Source organism: Copadichromis virginalis, linkage group LG12 (assembly GCF_057382275.1).
Source record: "Copadichromis virginalis isolate Kocher_CV1m ecotype Utaka linkage group LG12, C_Virginalis_male_GT1.1, whole genome shotgun sequence".
In the NCBI taxonomy this organism is placed as follows: domain Eukaryota; kingdom Metazoa; phylum Chordata; class Actinopteri; order Cichliformes; family Cichlidae; genus Copadichromis; species Copadichromis virginalis.
In genome coordinates, this window is record NC_140629.1 from 22,949,839 (window position 1) to 22,967,989 (window position 18,151).

Here is an 18,151-nt window from a genome sequence, read left to right on the forward strand (position 1 = left end):
CTGATTTACTAACATACCCACAGTGGTGAGAATAAAATAGGCCAGTTTGCAGGTTTCTGAATCTGACTGTAATTTTGCATGCAAACTAATTTGTTGCGCATGATAAAAACATTTCCACCCAAATATTAGTAAATGAGGCCCATTATTCTGGCTTCAGCTGTTGTGACTCTAGAATACTTTGATATACTAAGTTAATGGTGAATCCTGAATACTCCTGACCTGCAAACTGCCAAAACATCTGCTTTCATAGAGGTGCTGATATCTGCTGATGGTCATTTAATCAAATGCTTTTGATTAGCAGCACCTGGCTGCTACTTAGCCTCTCAATTGAAATGAAAGCAGGTTTTCACACACTGCATTTTGGCTCAGTTTGTTCATTTTTTTTATTTTTTTTTTTATTTTGTCTTCATATCTCAAACCTTTTAACTGGAAGAGGTTGTCATAGACTGGCTGTTATTTAAAAACGCTAGCTCTTACTGTTACTCTTACTTACTCTTAATGTTATCCTACAGTCTCAGGTTGTAGCTCGAAATTCAGATTTTTGCTTCCAGTTTAGTTTAAATGCTCGCACTTAGAACTGTGTTAGAAACAGATGTCTTAAACCGGTTAAAGTTGCATGACTTTAGTTGTCTGTGCTCTTCAATCTTCCCTGCAGCCATGATGATGCTGAATCACTCGCTCGTGAGTACATGAAACACAGAGAGCGTCAGCGAGGGAAAACCCTGACAAATGGCTCGTTGTCATCCAGCTGCCTGAAGGTAACTGAAGTCGATATCTTGGGCCGAGTTTAGTGGAACGTAAAGGCTACACATGTTTGATGTGAAGTAGAAGTTTCTTTTTATTAGCTAAAAGCACTTCACCTGTGTGCATTAATGATTTCATTTGTTTTTCAGGACTTTCTTAACATGCAACACGGAGTATTGAGATGAACCAGCACTGTTGCTTCAGCCGTGTTTATATAATCCTCCTTGGTCTGCTTTAGGCTGAGATGCAGTATTTGCACTTCACATTTATCTTTCAGCTGTAATATTTGAATAAACTATTCATTTATGAAAACTGTGGAGATGAGCTATTTAGAAGCAGCAGATCACATGTCAACTTTTATTTTCCACTGTAACTCCAAGTTTGTTTCCTAGGATGTGTATTGAGTTTAACTGTTGATTTTCATTGCACAGCCACACTTTGTACAATATTTTGAAGCTAAAGTACTGTCGCACATCGGTTCTAAAAGAAAGAGGAGCAGTAATCCTAATAAATGATGTACACTGTGTTGCCAAAAGTATCAGCTCATCTGCCGTCACACACATTAAGGAACAAACCAATCTTACTTCATGGAATTTTATACGATGTTGGCCGAACCTTTGCAGCTATAACTTCAACTCTTCTGAAAAGGCTTTGTAAAAGATTTAGAGGTGTTTATGGGATTTATGGGAGTCAAGTTCTTCCACACCAAACTCGGTCATCCAGCTCCCACAGGGCGAGAGGCAGGGTTCACCCTGAACAGGTCACCAATCTGACGCAGGGCTAAGACAACCATTTGCACCGATGGGCAGTTTAGAATCTAACCCCACTAACTGCATGTCTTTGGACTGTGGGAGGAAGCCGGAGTACTCAGAGAGAAAATATGAACTCCACCCAGAAAGGTCCCGACCAGATGGTGGTTTCGAACGCGGGACCTACTTGCTGTGCTCACATTTTCCTAAAGTTATTTCTGTTTTCTTTTTAAATACTTGTTACTTTCACATTTATATGAAACAGCTTCCTTATCTCAGTCGTACTTCTTTGGTTCATCAACTTTTTTTTTTTTAAACACTGGTCTTGTTTCTGATGGACTACTTCCCGTCACTCGCTGTTAGAAGTGACTGTGTGATATTTGAGAGGAAGTGTGCACTCACAGTGAGACCGATCCGAGCTGAACTTTATCCATTCTGAATTTTTCAAAAGATTTATACATTTTGGTCCTCCAGTTTTTTCTTCTCCTTTGCAGCTGTCACTCATTCAAGTGTGCAGAGATTATGTATCACGTTTGCCCATCAAGAACGCTCAGCAAGTTTACTTGTTAGTGGTTTAGCCACACATGGTGTGCCCTTAAATGGACTTATAAAGCTCATCTGTTCCCAGAGAGGAGCGCATTAAATTAACGTCACGAGACTTCCTTTTCAAACTCACTTGCCTCATGGGAAACGGAAGACTTTGTATTCTCTGCGTGGCTTTGTGTTAAAATGACGGTTTCATTTTCATCTAAAATGGCCATTATGTGAAACTGGTGTCCAGATTTAGTCCGGTCCTTGTTCAAGGAACCTAACTCAAGGTATGAATCAGTGTTGCCCTAGCATTATAGACAACTTGCCAAAGAACCATGTTTAAATTGTATCTTTTGGGACTTTGTTACTAGAAGCAAAAACTAAGAATTTGTTCCTATTTTTTCAGTTTAATCAAAGAAAGGTCAATATACTAACACAGTTTGACAGACTCCCTTGTCTAAGAAAGACCAGACTCTGCTTCAATAAATCGGTGGATGCATTTTTCTGCAAAAGATTTTTTTTAAATTGAGGGGTGGATCAAGACTTTTGCATAGTGTTCTACAGATTGTGTTCATGTATGCAAAAAGGTCTGAGAAATATGAGATTAAATATGTGTTTATACACTCAAACTGTTGCCCCTCAGAAAACATTATATAAAGATATATAAACCAATGCATGTTTTTAAATGCAATTTGTATCATTTATGTGTTTTCAATGATTCAAGGACTTGTTTAAGCTGCACAAGAACCATAATTTTAGCTGCGTGTGAATTAAATGAGAAGAAATGGCTTGTTTCTCAGAATGGACAGATCAAGTGTCATAAAGTTATATTTATAAACTCGATTCACAGAAACCAAAGTGTCTGAATCATCTTTGCTGAACTAGGCCATCAGATATTGTACTTCCCCAACTTTAGCTGCAGTTGTGAAACTGCAGTTGTGAGTTGGTTAAAATAGTTTCATGTAAGAAAAACAAGACCCAATAGAGTGCCGAATACCAGGAAAACAAATTAATGCACCAAACAGATTTGATAATATACATGTGAAAGATTTTTCTCTAAGGGTTGTGCTCATTGCTTAAAATCTCTTAAGGAACAATCAGGCTTTCATTAAATCCATTGTTTCCTAATTCAAGAGATGATACAGAACCTCAGTGTGTCTCTATCTGGGAGAGCGCATGGAGATTTAGAAAAACGGTGTAGGTGGAGCACACATCTGTCTTCTCCTTCGTATCAAGTATTTGTGTGATAGGTCTGGATTTTATATATCATCTGCCATATCTGCATGTCCTGAAAGATTATTCCTAAAGAAGTTATCATTACATCATACTGATATTGCTGTTGCAGCTGCACACTGATATGTTGTTTAGCACTGTTACCTGACGACAAGGAGGTCCTGGGTTCAAACCCACCACTTGCGTGGTGTTTGCATTTTCTCTCGGTATACACCATCTTTGTGCAACAGTCCAAACATCGTTTTTTGATTGATAAACTTACTTTAGTGGGTTTAGGTCAACTCTAAATTACAAAGGGGTGTCAATGTGAGTGTGAACAGCTGACTCTCTTTGTTAGCCCTGTGACAGACTGGCAAGCAGTCCAGGGTGTACCCTCCTTCTACCCCAGCCACCTAAAAGCAGCTATAAACTCCAGTGCCTGTTGTTTTACAGGGAGATATTTTTGAGCCATCTTAACCAGGAGGAGTGTGCTTCATATTGTACTGCTGCAATGCCAGCAGTTTCATTATGATTCCTTCATCGCCCACTTCTGAAAGATTCCAAGAAAACAGGCAACATCTCAGTGTTGACAATAAACTTATATTTATTATCATACGTTCATACAGCATTGGCAAAAGACAAAGAATACATATTCATACAGTTTTGTTGTTTTTATTCAAAGTTGCCTTAATATATATCCATATTTTTAACTCATGCATAAAAGCTTTTATACATTATGTATATATGCAGTATGTTTCTCATTATTATAGTTTTCACATGACAAAAGAAAGAAATCTTATTCAGATGAGGTTATAAATGTCCTTATTTCACATAATCTTTGTTTAATTCACACGTCTTAACGTGTACATGTTTTGGAAGACAAATACATTTAGAAAAGTGCAGTCAGCATTGGTGTGATAGCTTCTAAGCAAGTGATGTGCTGGGGGAAAAAAAAGAAAAAAGCTTTTCACTGATGAAAAGTTTAATCACTCAGTTCGGAGGATTTCTGTGCCAGTGTGTAGCTTATTATTTCAAAGTGTGAGTGAGACTGCTTTAGCTAGAAACGGCTCTATAGAAGACACAGCTGCATCGTTTTTTGACTTTTAGAGGTTTTTACTCCATAATTGCCATGTTTTGAAAATGCAATTAATAGTAAATATGAAATAGCTTTAGCACTTACAGCTTAATGATGGAATCGATAAACTTACTTTAAATTGAACCTTTAGCTATGAAGCTGCTTGTTATACCTCCTCAGTTTAGTGATCACAGCTGGCTGATCGACTGGGAGCCCGTTTCCCGGGTTTTCTTCTCTGTACTCTCAGCATTTTCTGTTTCAGGCAGATGAAGAGCCTTCCTGCAGATGCTCTTAAAGACGGGGCTGGAGAAGTAGTAGACCACAGGATCCAAAACGCTGTTGAGGTAGGTCAGGCTAATGGTGATGTAAAATACAATGGTAAGGTTTTCCATTTCAGAACACATGTTAGAGGAACCGGCTAATTTATAGGACTTGATCCAGATCACCAGCTGTGTGAAGTTGCTTGGGAGGAAGCAAATGATGAAGAGCACTACCACGACTATGATGAAGTACAAGGCCTTCTTGATCTTGGCATGCTGGGCCAACTGCCTCCCTTTCAGGTTGCGAACGATGCAGAATGTGCAGTAGAGGATGACCAGCAGAGGCATGTAGAAGGAAAACAGAAATGCAAACTTATGCCAGGAAAGATTACCCTTGGTCTTGGTGTCAATCATGAAGCTCTCACAGTACGTTGTGTTGATGTGTGACAAAGAGAAGACATGAGCAGTCATTGAAGTGGTGATCAACCACAGCCCGAGTGCTCCGATTATGGCTTTAGAGACGCTCAGAGAGTTGATGGGATGGTGGGGATGCACCACACGCATGTACCTGTCCACAGCGATGGCCATCAGGAAGAAGGTGCTTCCGCTGCGATTCAGGGCCAGCATGAAGAGGCAGATGTTACAGAGGGCGTTTCCAAACTTCCATTTGATCCCGGCGAAATAGTAGCTGGCACGGAGAGGTAAAACAATATTGAGCAGAAAATCAGCCATTGCCAGGTTAAAGAGCAACACTGTGCTGCTTTTCCAGGGCTTCAGGTGGAAGCAGAAGATCCACAGAGCCAAACCATTACCAAGAACTCCCAGGACAAACTCTGTCATCAGCAGAGGAGGGAGGACATTGATCAGCAGAGTGCCATTGAAGCTGCAACGCATCGTGAGCTACGTGCCTCTTTGATGTCTTCACAAAAAGAAACGACTCCTTTGGAGCTGCCCGTACTCTTTAAAGGGAAATGCAAATGCAAAAAAAGTGTGATTACGTGGTTCAGCCTTTACCCGGAAGCCTGATGCTTCTGCTTTTTTTTTTTTTTTTTTTTAGGTGTTAACAAGCAATTAGTTGTCTGTCTTGGTGGTGTTAAATTTCTGTAGAAATAAAGAAATAAAAATAAAGGTGATAACAAAAAAATCACTTTTACACATCTCTGCATGCAGAAATATTTTCAGCTGTTTATCCTTGGAGTTTTATAAACCTTATGTTGTCACACTGCATGGCTGCACAGTTAAAACTGTCCTACAAATCTCTGAGCACATAAGCAGGAACTCATGCCTGTGATGAAGCACTCCTCACATCTTTACCTCAGTCCACACAGGGCCTTTCATGGAGAACTGAAGAATCTCTCTTTCATAGATAACTATTTCACACTCCACTAAGAAGCTTTTCTCATGAATCACAAAGACTAGATAATGATCTGTGTTGGTTTTTATTGTGCACTCTCTATGTACAGGAAGTTTAGCATTTATTTTATTATCCTAATAATATAATAATAAGCAAGTTCTTATTCTGGGACAATCACCCACTGCTGTGCAGCTAGCGTGAGAAAGTTCAGCAATTATAAAAAGCCACATTGTACCGCATTGGTTTTATTTACCACGTGCCAAAAAAATTTTACACAAAGGCTTCACTTTGTTGCATGCATTGTGGAGAAGTGTTTAACCTGCATCTGCTGCATCACCTTTTTCATGAAGCTACCTAACACCAGGTAGTACGTGCCAAATAAGATTAGACCAGAAAAAAAAACAAAGGCGATCTGCAAAGTCAAATATGAGAAAAACTGTCTGCATCCAGCTGCGACGCATTAAACTGACCGCTAACAGCGTCCACCTGTACACGCAGAAAGATACTTGTTTTTAATTGGCTATCATCCATTCTCTGATGCTTTGTTGTAAATGAATTCAGTACTTACGTCTTGTACATATTGTATAATAATATTTAAGTCCTTAATGAAACAGAATCTGAGAAATGTCCGAAAGGTTTCAGATCTTTTTATTTTCACAGAGGTTCAGTACTGGAATGAGCCACGGTGGCGTAGTGAAGTACTGAAGCCCACGTTTATTGATTCATGAAGCGAAACTATATAAATATCATCTGAGGGGACAACGTGTCAGATGATGTTCTGCACATCCTGGACAGAGTTGGGGTTTTTTGTGTTTTTTTTTCAAAAGGCGGAGGTGTATCTGTCTCTTCCTCACTATGAATACTTAAACAAATTGTGTCATTTAGCACCTTTCAGATAAAACTTTACTGCTGGACACATTTTGCATAATGAAGCTGCATCACTGAGGAGGGTAACTGTGCAAAAGGTCACAGAGTGGAGCATTTTATTTCATATATAAGTTTTGAGCCGTGTCTCATGTCCTTTATAGTTTGCTCCGAAAACTGGAAAATGGGTCAGTGACTGGCTGAGACATGCCCACACATAGACGGAAATACAGCACATAAGTCAAAAATAGAGTTTGTTGGTTTGACCATTTTTATTCTTCAATAAAAAGAACTCTCTTAGGTAAGCTTTCTCGTCATTTCTTGAAATAGTCTTCAGGAATAGTTCTCCGGGCTCCGAGAAGTGGAAATACAAATATGGGAGAAACTGAGCTGTAACAACTTCCAGCTGTACACACAGAGAAAAAATGGCCTTTGTCTTCCGATCATTCATTTTCTGATGCTTTCTTGTCAGTGAATTATGAGCCATTTGTTTCTTTGTGTGCGTTTCTTTTTTACTCGCTACATGATTACACACCTCTCTACATTTAATCATTAGTTATTATTAATCTCTTGCTCTCTTCCACAGTGTGTCTTTATCCTGTCTTCCTCCCCTCATCCCAACCAGTCGCAGCAGATGGCCAAGAGACAGCAGGCGGTTTAACACCTGGAGGCGTCTTAAAAATGCATCCACCTTTGTGCTTAACGACAATAAATGTCCATTCCCCAAAAAGTGCTATAAAAACTTTATATATTCATATTTTTTTTCACTTTAAATTGGTCAGTCTTTTAAAACTATTTCTCCCTGAAATATTTATATAAAGTTTTAATTATATTTTCGTTGTTTTAACCCTTTAAATACCAGTTTCATTACATGAGCACCCTGTTTTTTTAGCCCCAAAAAACAAAAAAACTAAATATTTTCAAAAAAAACCATTTGAAGTAATATTTGATTGTTATTATAATTAGGCCTTCAGATGGACAAAAGATTGGCACCAAAATGAATTTTGACCTGCCATTATTTTTTTGCAGGAGCACATTAAAAAAATCCATGAAAAATGCAAATTCCCCAAAAGTGCAATAAAAATATTAAATATTAAATTTTTTTTTTCACTTTAAATTGGTCAGTCTTTTAAAACTACTTCTCCCTGAAATATTCATATAAAGTTTTAATTATATTTTCGTTGTTTTAACCCTTTAAATCCCAGTTGTATTACAAAAAAACTAAAAAAAAACCTAAAAAACTAAATATTTTCCAAAAAAAACATTTGAAGTAATATTTGATAGTTAATATAATTAGGCCTTTAGATGGTCCAAAGATCGGCACCAAAATTAATTTCGATCTACTTTAAAAAAAAATTTCCGGAACCGAAAATAGTCTCCAGGCGGTCAATGCTGGTCCTCTAGGCCGAAATTAGTGCCTCTTCCCGGGGTAAGTTGCGACGAAGAACCGGGGCATGTTGCGTGGGACTCCTTTCTCCAGCAGACACATCCATACCACGTGACAACAAATACGTCATTTCCTGTTGATTGAAAAAAAAAAATCCACCCTCTCACGTCGGTGAGAGGGTGGATTGGTCTCGCCCGATCAGCGGGCATAGCCGGTGATGCAAGCCGGAAATCAGACTTCCTTTCCCGCAGTTCAGTTCTGCAGCCCGCTGTTTTCGAGCAGAGGTCAAATGTGAAGCAAGGGCGCCACTCGGTGGACAAATAAAAAAATTACAACTCCAAGGTCTCTAGTTAAAAACAAAACCTAAGCCATTTCGTTCGCGAACGACCCATCACTACCAGCTACCACACTTTGGACAGGTCCCCAGTCTGTCGCAAAGCTAACACGCAAAGACCGACAACCCACATTTCCACCTATGGGTTCTTTAAAAAAAAAAAACAACTATATATATATATATATATATATATATATATGTGTGTGTGTGTGTGTGTGTGTGTGTGTGTGTGTGTGTGTATGAACAGCCATTGATACCAGACAACTATAAAATATATATGGCTTTGTAATTAAGAAAAATTTAGTAGACACAATTACCACAGCATCTGCAAAGCAGGTAGTGTAGATAAACACAGCTTAGCTTGCTATATCCATCTTGGCTATTAACTCTTGCAGCACTGGGTGTTCTGAATTTTGGTTCCAACGAATTGCTAAACCTTTTGAAGCCAATTGGCTCACATAGTTGTGTAGATATCCCAGTCCCAATAAACATATTCGTCAATGCTTCCTCTCGCTTGTGATGTTCCTGTGAATTGACCAACCAGTAGCCATGGGGTCGCCGCTGGAAGCACTGCATTAATGTTTTTTGTGGCGTTGTCTCGGGATGCATCACGCTGCCTTGCCTGGGGTTAGCTTCTGTTTCTGGGGATGAGGGTTGGGCGTGCTCCCTTACCTTCTCAAGGTGCAAGCTTTTCAAGTGCACTTTAAGGTTTGTGGGATTTTTTTCCCTTTAGAAATATCCCCCAGATTTTGTCTCTTTCCACTACAAGACACTTGCTTTTATCTAAAACACAGTCATATTCAAAGTAATCCCAAATTGGAGCAACGTACTTGCCACCTGCTGGCATAATGAGACACAGCAAGAAAAAACCTGGAAACTAAACTTCATTTTCACCCTAGACTATTTTCGTTATAAATTTAGTTAATTTTAGTTAGTTTTGTGAACATTCATTACGGTTTTAGTTAGTTTTCCTTTTTTCACAAAGTCTCCTTTTTATTTTTATTTCCGTTAATGAAAATGTTTTTTCACTTCTAGTTTTCGTTATTTCGTTAACGGTAATAACCTTGGTACCAGGCACGTGCAGAGGGGGGGCTAGAGGGGCTTGAGCACCCGCCCCTTTCCTGATGGGTGCCCAAAGTGCCCTTTTGTTGAGTGCCCCTCAACAATAATATTTAACTATTAATCACAGTTTTGCTAAATAAAAGGATCTGGCTTGCATCAGTCACATGATCACATTTAACCAATGATCGCCCTTGACGGCAGAACGCGCTGGTTACGAGCCGGGAACGAGCTCACAAAGAGCACGCGCATTTTTTGCGGTCCGGAGCTGTAGGAGAAACACAAGTTAACTCAGAGACACAGACTGATGCCACAAAACCAGTAAGTAGGTGTACAGCGTACACTGTAGTGTATAGCACCCAGGAGTATTAGCTTATTACGTACACGTTGGTAAGCTGTCTTGTTGCAACTGACGAACTGAAACAAACGAGCGTGCTGTGCAACAGCGCGACAAACATTACCTGTCCTTTTATTAACTGCACAAGTAGTGCTGGTCACAGCTGCTGGCTACCTGGCTGTCATGGGTCTGTAGCTCTGTCACCGTTTTAGGGAACATATTTAGTTTTAAAGTATTTAGAACATATTTAGTTTTAAAGTAAGTTTCCGGGCTTTTCCTGCCTTTCTGGAGGGATTATATTTCACTAAAAAACGATCTAATATGCATGTCCACATAATAATTATTATAATTATAATATATTAAAAAACACACGCTGTATTTTAAAGAACATACATTAAGAAGCAGATTATATTAGATTTATATTTTAAATAAGACAAAAGTTGGATTTTACAGCAGTAAAATGATTGTATCTCTACAGTTTAAAAATGTAATAAGCTTTGCCCCTGCACAGAGTGGATAGTGAAACAAATGGAATCATCATAATGACATTATTTCATATTTATTACTTCCCCCTCCTCATTGCTTTATTATTGTAGCTCTAGTAATAAATAATAATGTAAGGATTCTGGATCAGCACCATGATGCCCATAGTATATACAGTATTCTGAAGAAGGTCTAAAATGTCACTGTGTGTGCGTGCGTGTGTGTGTTTTATGTATATGGATTATTTTAAATTATTACTCATGATATAACATTGTCCAGACATGGCTGGTAAGGACATGAGGAGGAAACAGTAGGAGCTGTGTGAGGCTACTAAAGGCAGTGCTATAACATTTTTCTCTCATCATTTTATTATAGATTAAGTGCAAGAGTTGTTAGGTGTGGATAATTAAATTATAGTTTATTGCAATAGCAAGTTGTGCCTTGTTCTCAGATAGACAGCAAGTGGAGAGTGATATATGAAAAGATGGGATGGAAGGAAGAAGAGAAGCAAAGAGTGATTCACAGGCAGAGCCTAAGCGCTGTCACCAATCTTTGCATTTAGTTATTATCTCATGACACTTGTTTAATCAGCTACCATCTCTCCTATGGACTTTTTAATGTCTACAGTCTCAGATCAACACAGCCCTGCCCTCCAGCACTATCCACAGCAACCCCTCAACAGCAACATTGTACCCATCAGGTAAAACATCGGCTACGTTTGCTTTGCCTTGTTGCCCATATTAGATTCTTGATGAATGTGTGTTGTTGTTATTCAGCCTGGCTCAATGTGCCCCTTTTTAGCTTTAAGCACCCGCCCCTTTAAACCTCTCTGCACGGCCCTGCTTGGTACCGACAATGTAAATCTTCACCTGTAGAATAAGTCTTTAAACTTGTGTGTCATCTTTTAGGGTCTTCTGTCAGAGAAAATACAGGAGACAAGACCCCTTTATGAACCCTCACACACAGCAAAGTAAGGACCACTACTCAATTTTAACATTATTTAAAATGGAAGAAGAAGATTCTGTTATCAAACTGTAAACTCACCTGTGGTTCTCTCTTTGCAGACAAAACAAGATTTTTAAAGCACATCATCACTTTCTTGATGCTGCCTATTCTGACTTTTGGTGAGTGACTCAGAACCTTCTGATTCTATACTGTCAGACAGTCCTTTCTAACACACAAGTAAAACTGGCCCATTTGTACTCACATCCACCCCTAACCTCTCTACTTTGTGTCTCCCAGGAATTGTGAGCTACACAATTTTCACCAAAAGCAAACAATTAGTAACGTACGTCTCTGAGGCAACAGATGACAGAGGTTCATCCTGTGGCAGACACTCTGCCAAATTTCACCTCAGAATCTCAAGGTAAGGATCTTCATCTGTTTCATCATTTATACATGAATGTACACAAAGAACACAAATAATTTGTCTGTGATTTGTGTGAATTCAGGAGTCATGATCCTAAGCGACGTCTCCTCGTGGACATACTTGCCTAGAGAGAACTCTGCAAAGTGGTGGTTGTGCAAATTTATGCACTGGGTGGACCCCACCAGGGCCAAGAGGAGAGTAATCCAAGTAAGAATGACATAGTTTGCACAGCAAGATTTAAAGTGATATAACATGGAGAAAAAGTTTACATTTATGAACTGTATACACACATGGCCGCCACAGCCACCAGGTCCAACTCCAGGAGGATGTCCTGGAACAGGAGATTCACATCATGGATGTTCAGCCGACAAATCTGCAGGAGCTTTGTGTGATCAAAATCTCAGAGGAAGGTACCCAGCTCCTTGTTGAATCTGTGCCACAAAGATTAAGCTGGCTCTGGAGGCAACAGTAGGCCCAACCCAGTACTAGTAAGGTGTACTTAATAAAATGCCCGGTGAGTATAAAACTGCAGTATAGTATTAGTCAAGCTTTATTTATTTATTTATTTATTTTATTAAGCTGGTTTTTTTTTTATTTTGTGCATTTTTTTAAGATGCGGTCGGGAAAAAGTTGCGGGTGACAGGTGATGTGAAAAAATGACGAATTATAGCAACTCTGCTGACAGTGTTTACACGTGCTTCCATGGCAACTGCGTCAGACAGAATGTTATTGGATTTGAAAAAAAATAAATTTATTAGTAAACCTTCGTGTTTGCAGCATTCAGCATACTCAGCATACTCAGATACCTGTGATTGCAGCGAGAGAGAGAAAAAACGACAAGCATACACTGATCCACTAAAGATCAGCCAGAGACAGGTGAACACCTGATCCCTAAAGGTATGAGCTTGGTGCACATTGCTTTAAAGACTTATTGCAGCAGAGATGCAAAGATTTGTTTTACCTCCTAAGACCTGAACTCTTTCATGGCATGCCTTTTTAATTTCTCTTTGTTATTTGGGCTGTAAAAACAAAGAATTACTTTTTTTTGTTTGTTTCGACCTGATTTTTGTTTCTGAGAAAAATGAGATCCACATATGAGGACATTCACTTTAAATCTCAATGGCAGTATAATGTCCTCATAAGTGGATATCAGCCCCTTGTAGAGCAAAATTTTGCATTTTGGTCTAGACAACCCAAAATGTGTTGTGTGCACATATGTGGAGGCCAGGTCTTAGGATGTTAAATATATTGAATGATTCTAAGTAGAGAAAGTAAACAGCTTTTAATAATAAGTTTTGATTTTACATAGTGATGAATGCATCTTGTGTTTAAAGAGTGAATCACTGATCATTTTCTGTCTTTCTGCCATTTTACAGTGATGGCACGAAGAAGCCTCCGCCTGCAGGAGTCAGGCTATTATAGGGAAGACGGAGCTCCAAATATTTCATATAAAGAGACCTCATACAAGTATGTGTGTGGATGCTTTTGGGACTGCACGCTACATTCTGGATAAAACATCCTCAGGCGTACCGACGGTGTAAATCTTCACCTGTAGAATAAGTCTTTAAACTTGTGTGTCATCTTTTAGGGTCTTCCGTCGGAGAAAACATAGGAGACGAGGTCCCTTTATGAACCCTCGCATACAGCAAAGTAAGGACCACTACTCAATTTTAACATCATTTAGAATGAGAGAAGAAGATTCTGTTATCAGACTGTAAACTCCCCTGTGGTTCTCTCTTTGCAGACAAAACAAGACTTTTAAAGCACATCATCACTTTCTTGATGCTGCCCCTTCTGACTTTTGGTGAGTGAGTCAGAACTTTCTGTCAGACAATCCTTCCTAACACACAAGTAAAACCTGGACCATTTGTCCCCACATCCACCCCTAACCTCTCTACTTCGTGTCTCTTAGGAATTGTGAGCTGCACAATTTCCATAAACAGCAAGAAAGAAGCAGAAACAGCAGACACTCAGCCAATTTTTGAATCTCAAGGTAAAGATCGCCATCTTCATCTGTCTCATCATCATTTATACATGAATGTACACAAAGAAAACAAATAATTTGTCTGTGATTTGTGTGAATTCAGGAGCCATGATCCAAAGCGGGGTTTCCTCATGGACAGAGAACTCTGTGCGCAAATGTATGCAGTGGGTGGACCCCTCCAGGGCCAGTAGAAGAGTAATCCAAGTAAGAATGACATAGTTTGCACAGCAAGATTTAAAGTGATATAACATGGAGAAAAAGTTTACATTTATGAACTCTGGGCAGCGTAATAATTAATTTTCTTTCCTCAGGAATATTTACCTGGGCCTCCAGGGAACTGCTGGCCCCTGCAGGACAATTCCTGTAAATTGTCCTGCACAGAGATGAGTGGGGAGGAGTAAATGTGTTTCAAATGTTCTTTTGTACTTTTTAATGTGTTTCAAATAAATAAATTTTGTGTCTTAAAAAAGTTTTAGAACACGTCGCAGCATTTCCTTTTATGTGATATGGTTGGATCATAACGTGGTGGTGTAAAAATAATGTTTACACCACCAAGGTGATTCCCAAAGAACCTTTAGCCATGAACCTGGCATATCTCAGGATAGTGTGCATTGTATCAATAAAATAAATCAGAAGAAACTGGACAAGTGGAGGACCTAAAAACCCCAAAACTAGCCCACAGCAGATAAACAGTACCTGAAAATCAGTGACAACAGGTCTGATGGAGAGATGAATCCATATTTTACATTTTTGGTTCAAATCATCGTCACGATATACAGACAAGTTCAGAAGAGAGGTACAACTGTATCTTCTGCTACTGTGTGTAAAACATGGTGGAGGCTCTGTCATAGAGCTGCATTTCAGCCAGTGGTGCCAGAGATTTAATCAAAACTGATTGAACTGTGAACCCAGAAAAGTACAGTCAGATTTTGATCCACCAGTCAATACCACCTGGAAATATCTGATGGTCAGAGGTTTTATTTTTTTAGCATAACAGTGACCCCAAGCACACTGTCAATGCAGCAAAAACATACCTAGACAGTAAAAACACAATGAAACACCAATAAAGGTGGTCACAACCAGATACTGACTTTAAGCTTGTTTGGATCTCAGCCACTGTTCTTTCTATATTAGATAGTGTGTTTTGATCAATCTCCACCCATATCTCTTTTCCTAGCAAAAGTAAGAAATGAGAATCTGGAGATTTTTTCAGGGTACTGTGTAACAAATGTTTTTGCTAATACTGAACCTTACCCAACCTAAGAGGAGTCATATGTATAGTAATGTACACACACGCACAAAATAAACCTTTATTTGAATATAAAACGTTGTTCCATTGAAAAACAGGTCTTATGTTGACACTTTTACCTGCATATAAGACTGGAGTACAACACATGAGCTACGCCAGTGATGAGGTTGTGGTTGGCAAACTCGAGGATGAGGAGCAGGATTGGGTATTCGCTGCGTCTCTTTTCAAGGCTGAAGTCCTCACTTAAGCCCATCCAGTGAAGCAGCAGCGTCCGCATCGCTTCAGGGAACAGCTCTGTGGCTAGTTCCTCAGCAGGTGGCAGGTCGCTGATGCGCTCAATGTGCTGAAGTTTAAAGCCCTCCACCTTCTGGCTGATGCTGCTGTTGGCTGCATGAAACTGCTGGCCAAGCCAACGTCCTATACAAGTGAGCAGGCTGCTTGAATACACTGGGCCCCAGTCTTTGGCCTTTAGCAGAGCCAGCACAATCTCCGTCGCATCTTTTTCTTCAAGTCTCCCATTTATGTAGCGATCAATGTTCTCCAAAAGCAGCAAGACCGTCTCCAGCTGCTCTGAGCAGCTTCGAGGCTCCGAGGAGAACTGTTCATCCAAGCGGTGCAATTTTTGTCTCACTGTGGATATTACTACTTCTCTTTGCTCAGATTGTAAGCTCTGCTTGGGAAGAGAACAATAATCATGATCTGCTGATGTGTCAGCAGTGTCCATGCTACTAACATCTACCACGTCCTTGTCAGCCTGGAAATAAGGAGGCTGTGATATTACACCCTTTGATTGTGAGTCACGCTGGCTGAGCGACCCTGAAGGGTCCAGCTGCACGCTGAGGCTGTAACTCACTTCCAGAGGGCTGTCACTGATCTGTGCTTTCCAGACATCCTAGGGGACAGATGTGATTAAAACATGCATTGTGACAGAAAAATAAAATTATCACGTATACATGATGTTTACCTGGAAATTCTCCAGCACAGCAAGCTGATCTTGCTTACTGTACAACTCAAAGGCTACTCGAAAAAGTCCCTGAATGCTGTAGAACCACAGGCTGTTATTTGCAGAGGGTACCTTCAAGCCGTGAAACCTGAAAGCTTGAACACAATCAGGGGGATCAGTGTGACAATGTGTCTGTCCTGGTGGGTGACTTTTACCTAAAAATAAGGTGCATATCAATGCGATAGCATGAGCTTGTCTATGTTTATTTCCCCCTAGTCATATTTATTTCATTTGATTGTCTACACCCACCCCGTGGTTTTAGAGGCACAGGTGTAGTTAATGTTTAACTTCCACTGGTATGTCTGTATTTTACCTGAGGAAAAAGTTATTTTTGTTGCAAGGCCTTTCTTGGCAAACTTGGCATGGTGTCTTGGATGGTTTTCTGTACGCACATCAGTCTTTGAGAGGAGATCGGCTCCCAAATAGAGCGGAATCGTTGAACCCTGAAACAGAGAGGATGAATATAAGCCACCGCCGTATAAAGCCTGACAATAACGTACACTGCCTGACCATGTTAATGGTATACATGCTCAACTGCTCATTAATGTGAGTCTATAATAAGCCAATGACATGCCAGCACCCCAGTGCATTTGTGCATGTAGACATGACCAAGACAACCCGCTGAAGTTCAACGCGAGCATCAGAATGGAGAAAAAACATGATTTAAGTGACTTTGAATGTGACATGGTTGTTGGGACTTTAGCCACACAAACATGCTTTTACAGAGAATTTCTCTGGGTGAAAATGTCTTGATGCCAGAGGTCAAAGTAGTCTGGCCAGACTTTTGAGTTTTCAGCTGACAGGAAGGCAAGAACCACTCAAACAACCACTCATCCCACCTAAATTATGCAGAAGAGCATCTGCGAATGGACAACATGTTGAAGCTTTTAGCAGATGGACTACAGCAGAAGAAATCCACACTGGGTGTCACTCCTGTCAGCTAAGAAAAGAAACTGACGCTACATTTTGCGGGTTTGGGTGGAGCAAAGTTTAATTTGGGACTCTTAGTGCCAACTGAACAGAATTTCAACAGGCTACTTGAGTATTGTTGCTCACCATGTCCAGCTTTTATGACCACAGTGTACCCATCTTCTGCTTCCAGGAGGATAACATAGCATGTCACAAAGCTCAAATAATCTCAAACTGGCAGCGAAAATGAGTTCACTGTACACACATGGCCGCCACAGCCACCAGGTCCAACTCCAGGAGGATGTCCTGGAACAGGAGATTCACATCATGGATGTTCAGCCGACAAATCTGCAGGAGCTGTGTGTGATCAAAATCTCAGAGGAAGGTACCCAGCTCCTTGTTGAATCTGTGCCACAAAGATTTAAGCTGGCTCTGGAGGCAACAGTAGGCCCAACCCAGTACTAGTAAGGTGTACTTAATAAAATGCCCGGTGAGTGTAAAACTGCAGTATAGTATTAGTCAAGCTTTATTTATTTATTTATTTATTTTATTAAGCTGTTTTTTTTTATTTTGTGCATTTTTTTAAGATGCGGTCGGGAAAAAGTTGCGGGTGACAGGTGATGTGAAAAAATGACGAATTATAGCAACTCTGCTGACAGTGTTTACACGTGCTTCCATGGCAACTGCGTCAGACAGAATGTTATTGGATTTGAAAAAAAATAAATTTATTAGTAAACCTTCGTGTTTGCAGCATTCAGCATACTCAGCATACTCAGATACCTGTGATTGCAGCGAGAGAGAGAAAAAACGACAAGCATACACTGATCCACTAAAGATCAGCCAGAGACAGGTGAACACCTGATCCCTAAAGGTATGAGCTTGGTGCACATTGCTTTAAAGACTTATTGCAGCAGAGATGCAAAGATTTGTTTTACCTCCTAAGACCTGAACTCTTTCATGGCATGCCTTTTTAATTTCTCTTTGTTATTTGGGCTGTAAAAACAAAGAATTACTTTTTTTTGTTTGTTTCGACCTGATTTTTGTTTCTGAGAAAAATGAGATCCACATATGAGGACATTCACTTTAAATCTCAATGGCAGTATAATGTCCTCATAAGTGGATATCAGCCCCTTGTAGAGCAAAATTTTGCATTTTGGTCTAGACAACCCAAAATGTGTTGTGTGCACATATGTGGAGGCCAGGTCTTAGGATGTTAAATATATTGAATGATTCTAAGTAGAGAAAGTA

General features: G+C 39.8%; 3 protein-coding genes across 4 annotated transcripts in view; 1 reads left to right on the plus strand and 2 right to left on the minus strand.

Moving 5' to 3' along the window:
• kntc1 (kinetochore associated 1) overlaps positions 1 to 1,279 on the plus strand; it is a 28,971-nt gene extending 27,692 nt beyond the window's left edge. For both annotated transcript variants that reach the window (XM_085475496.1, XM_085475495.1), the window contains exons 61-62: positions 656 to 758; positions 894 to 1,279. In XM_085475496.1, the coding sequence (XP_085331622.1) occupies positions 656 to 758; positions 894 to 929 (139 nt within the window). In that variant the 3' untranslated portion in view covers positions 930 to 1,279. The remainder of the gene's footprint in view (positions 1 to 655; positions 759 to 893) is intronic.
• A 2,537-nt stretch (positions 1,280 to 3,816) lies between these two features.
• On the minus strand, positions 3,817 to 5,482 carry LOC146697048 (hydroxycarboxylic acid receptor 2-like). Its single transcript, XM_085474165.1, has one exon. It carries the CDS (start codon positions 5,463 to 5,465, stop codon positions 4,500 to 4,502), a length of 966 nt encoding a protein of 321 aa, XP_085330291.1. The 5' UTR covers positions 5,466 to 5,482; the 3' UTR covers positions 3,817 to 4,499.
• A 9,556-nt stretch (positions 5,483 to 15,038) lies between these two features.
• LOC146697049 (uncharacterized) lies at positions 15,039 to 17,189 on the minus strand. The gene is made up of 4 exons (XM_085475502.1): positions 17,051 to 17,189; positions 16,308 to 16,437; positions 15,956 to 16,089; positions 15,039 to 15,883 (listed from the first exon to the last, which is right to left on the minus strand). The coding sequence occupies exons 1-4, from the start codon at positions 17,051 to 17,053 to the stop codon at positions 15,107 to 15,109; spliced, it is 1,044 nt and encodes a 347-aa protein (XP_085331628.1). The 5' UTR covers positions 17,054 to 17,189; the 3' UTR covers positions 15,039 to 15,106.
• Positions 17,190 to 18,151: the final 962 nt, after the last annotated feature.

What these genes read in the sequence shown, in the direction of transcription:
- LOC146697048 (XM_085474165.1), bottom strand. Translation starts at nt 5,465, where the DNA reads ATGCGTTGCAGCTTCAATGGCACTCTGCTGATCAATGTCCTCCCTCCT.
- LOC146697049 (XM_085475502.1), bottom strand. An exon ending in AAAAATAACTTTTTCCTCAG is followed by an intron (nt 16,090 to 16,307) that starts GTAAAATACAGA and finishes ATTGTGTTCAAG; the next exon opens with CTTTCAGGTTTCACGGCTTG. An exon ending in CTGTGCTGGAGAATTTCCAG is followed by an intron (nt 15,884 to 15,955) that starts GTAAACATCATG and finishes TCTGTCCCCTAG; the next exon opens with GATGTCTGGAAAGCACAGAT.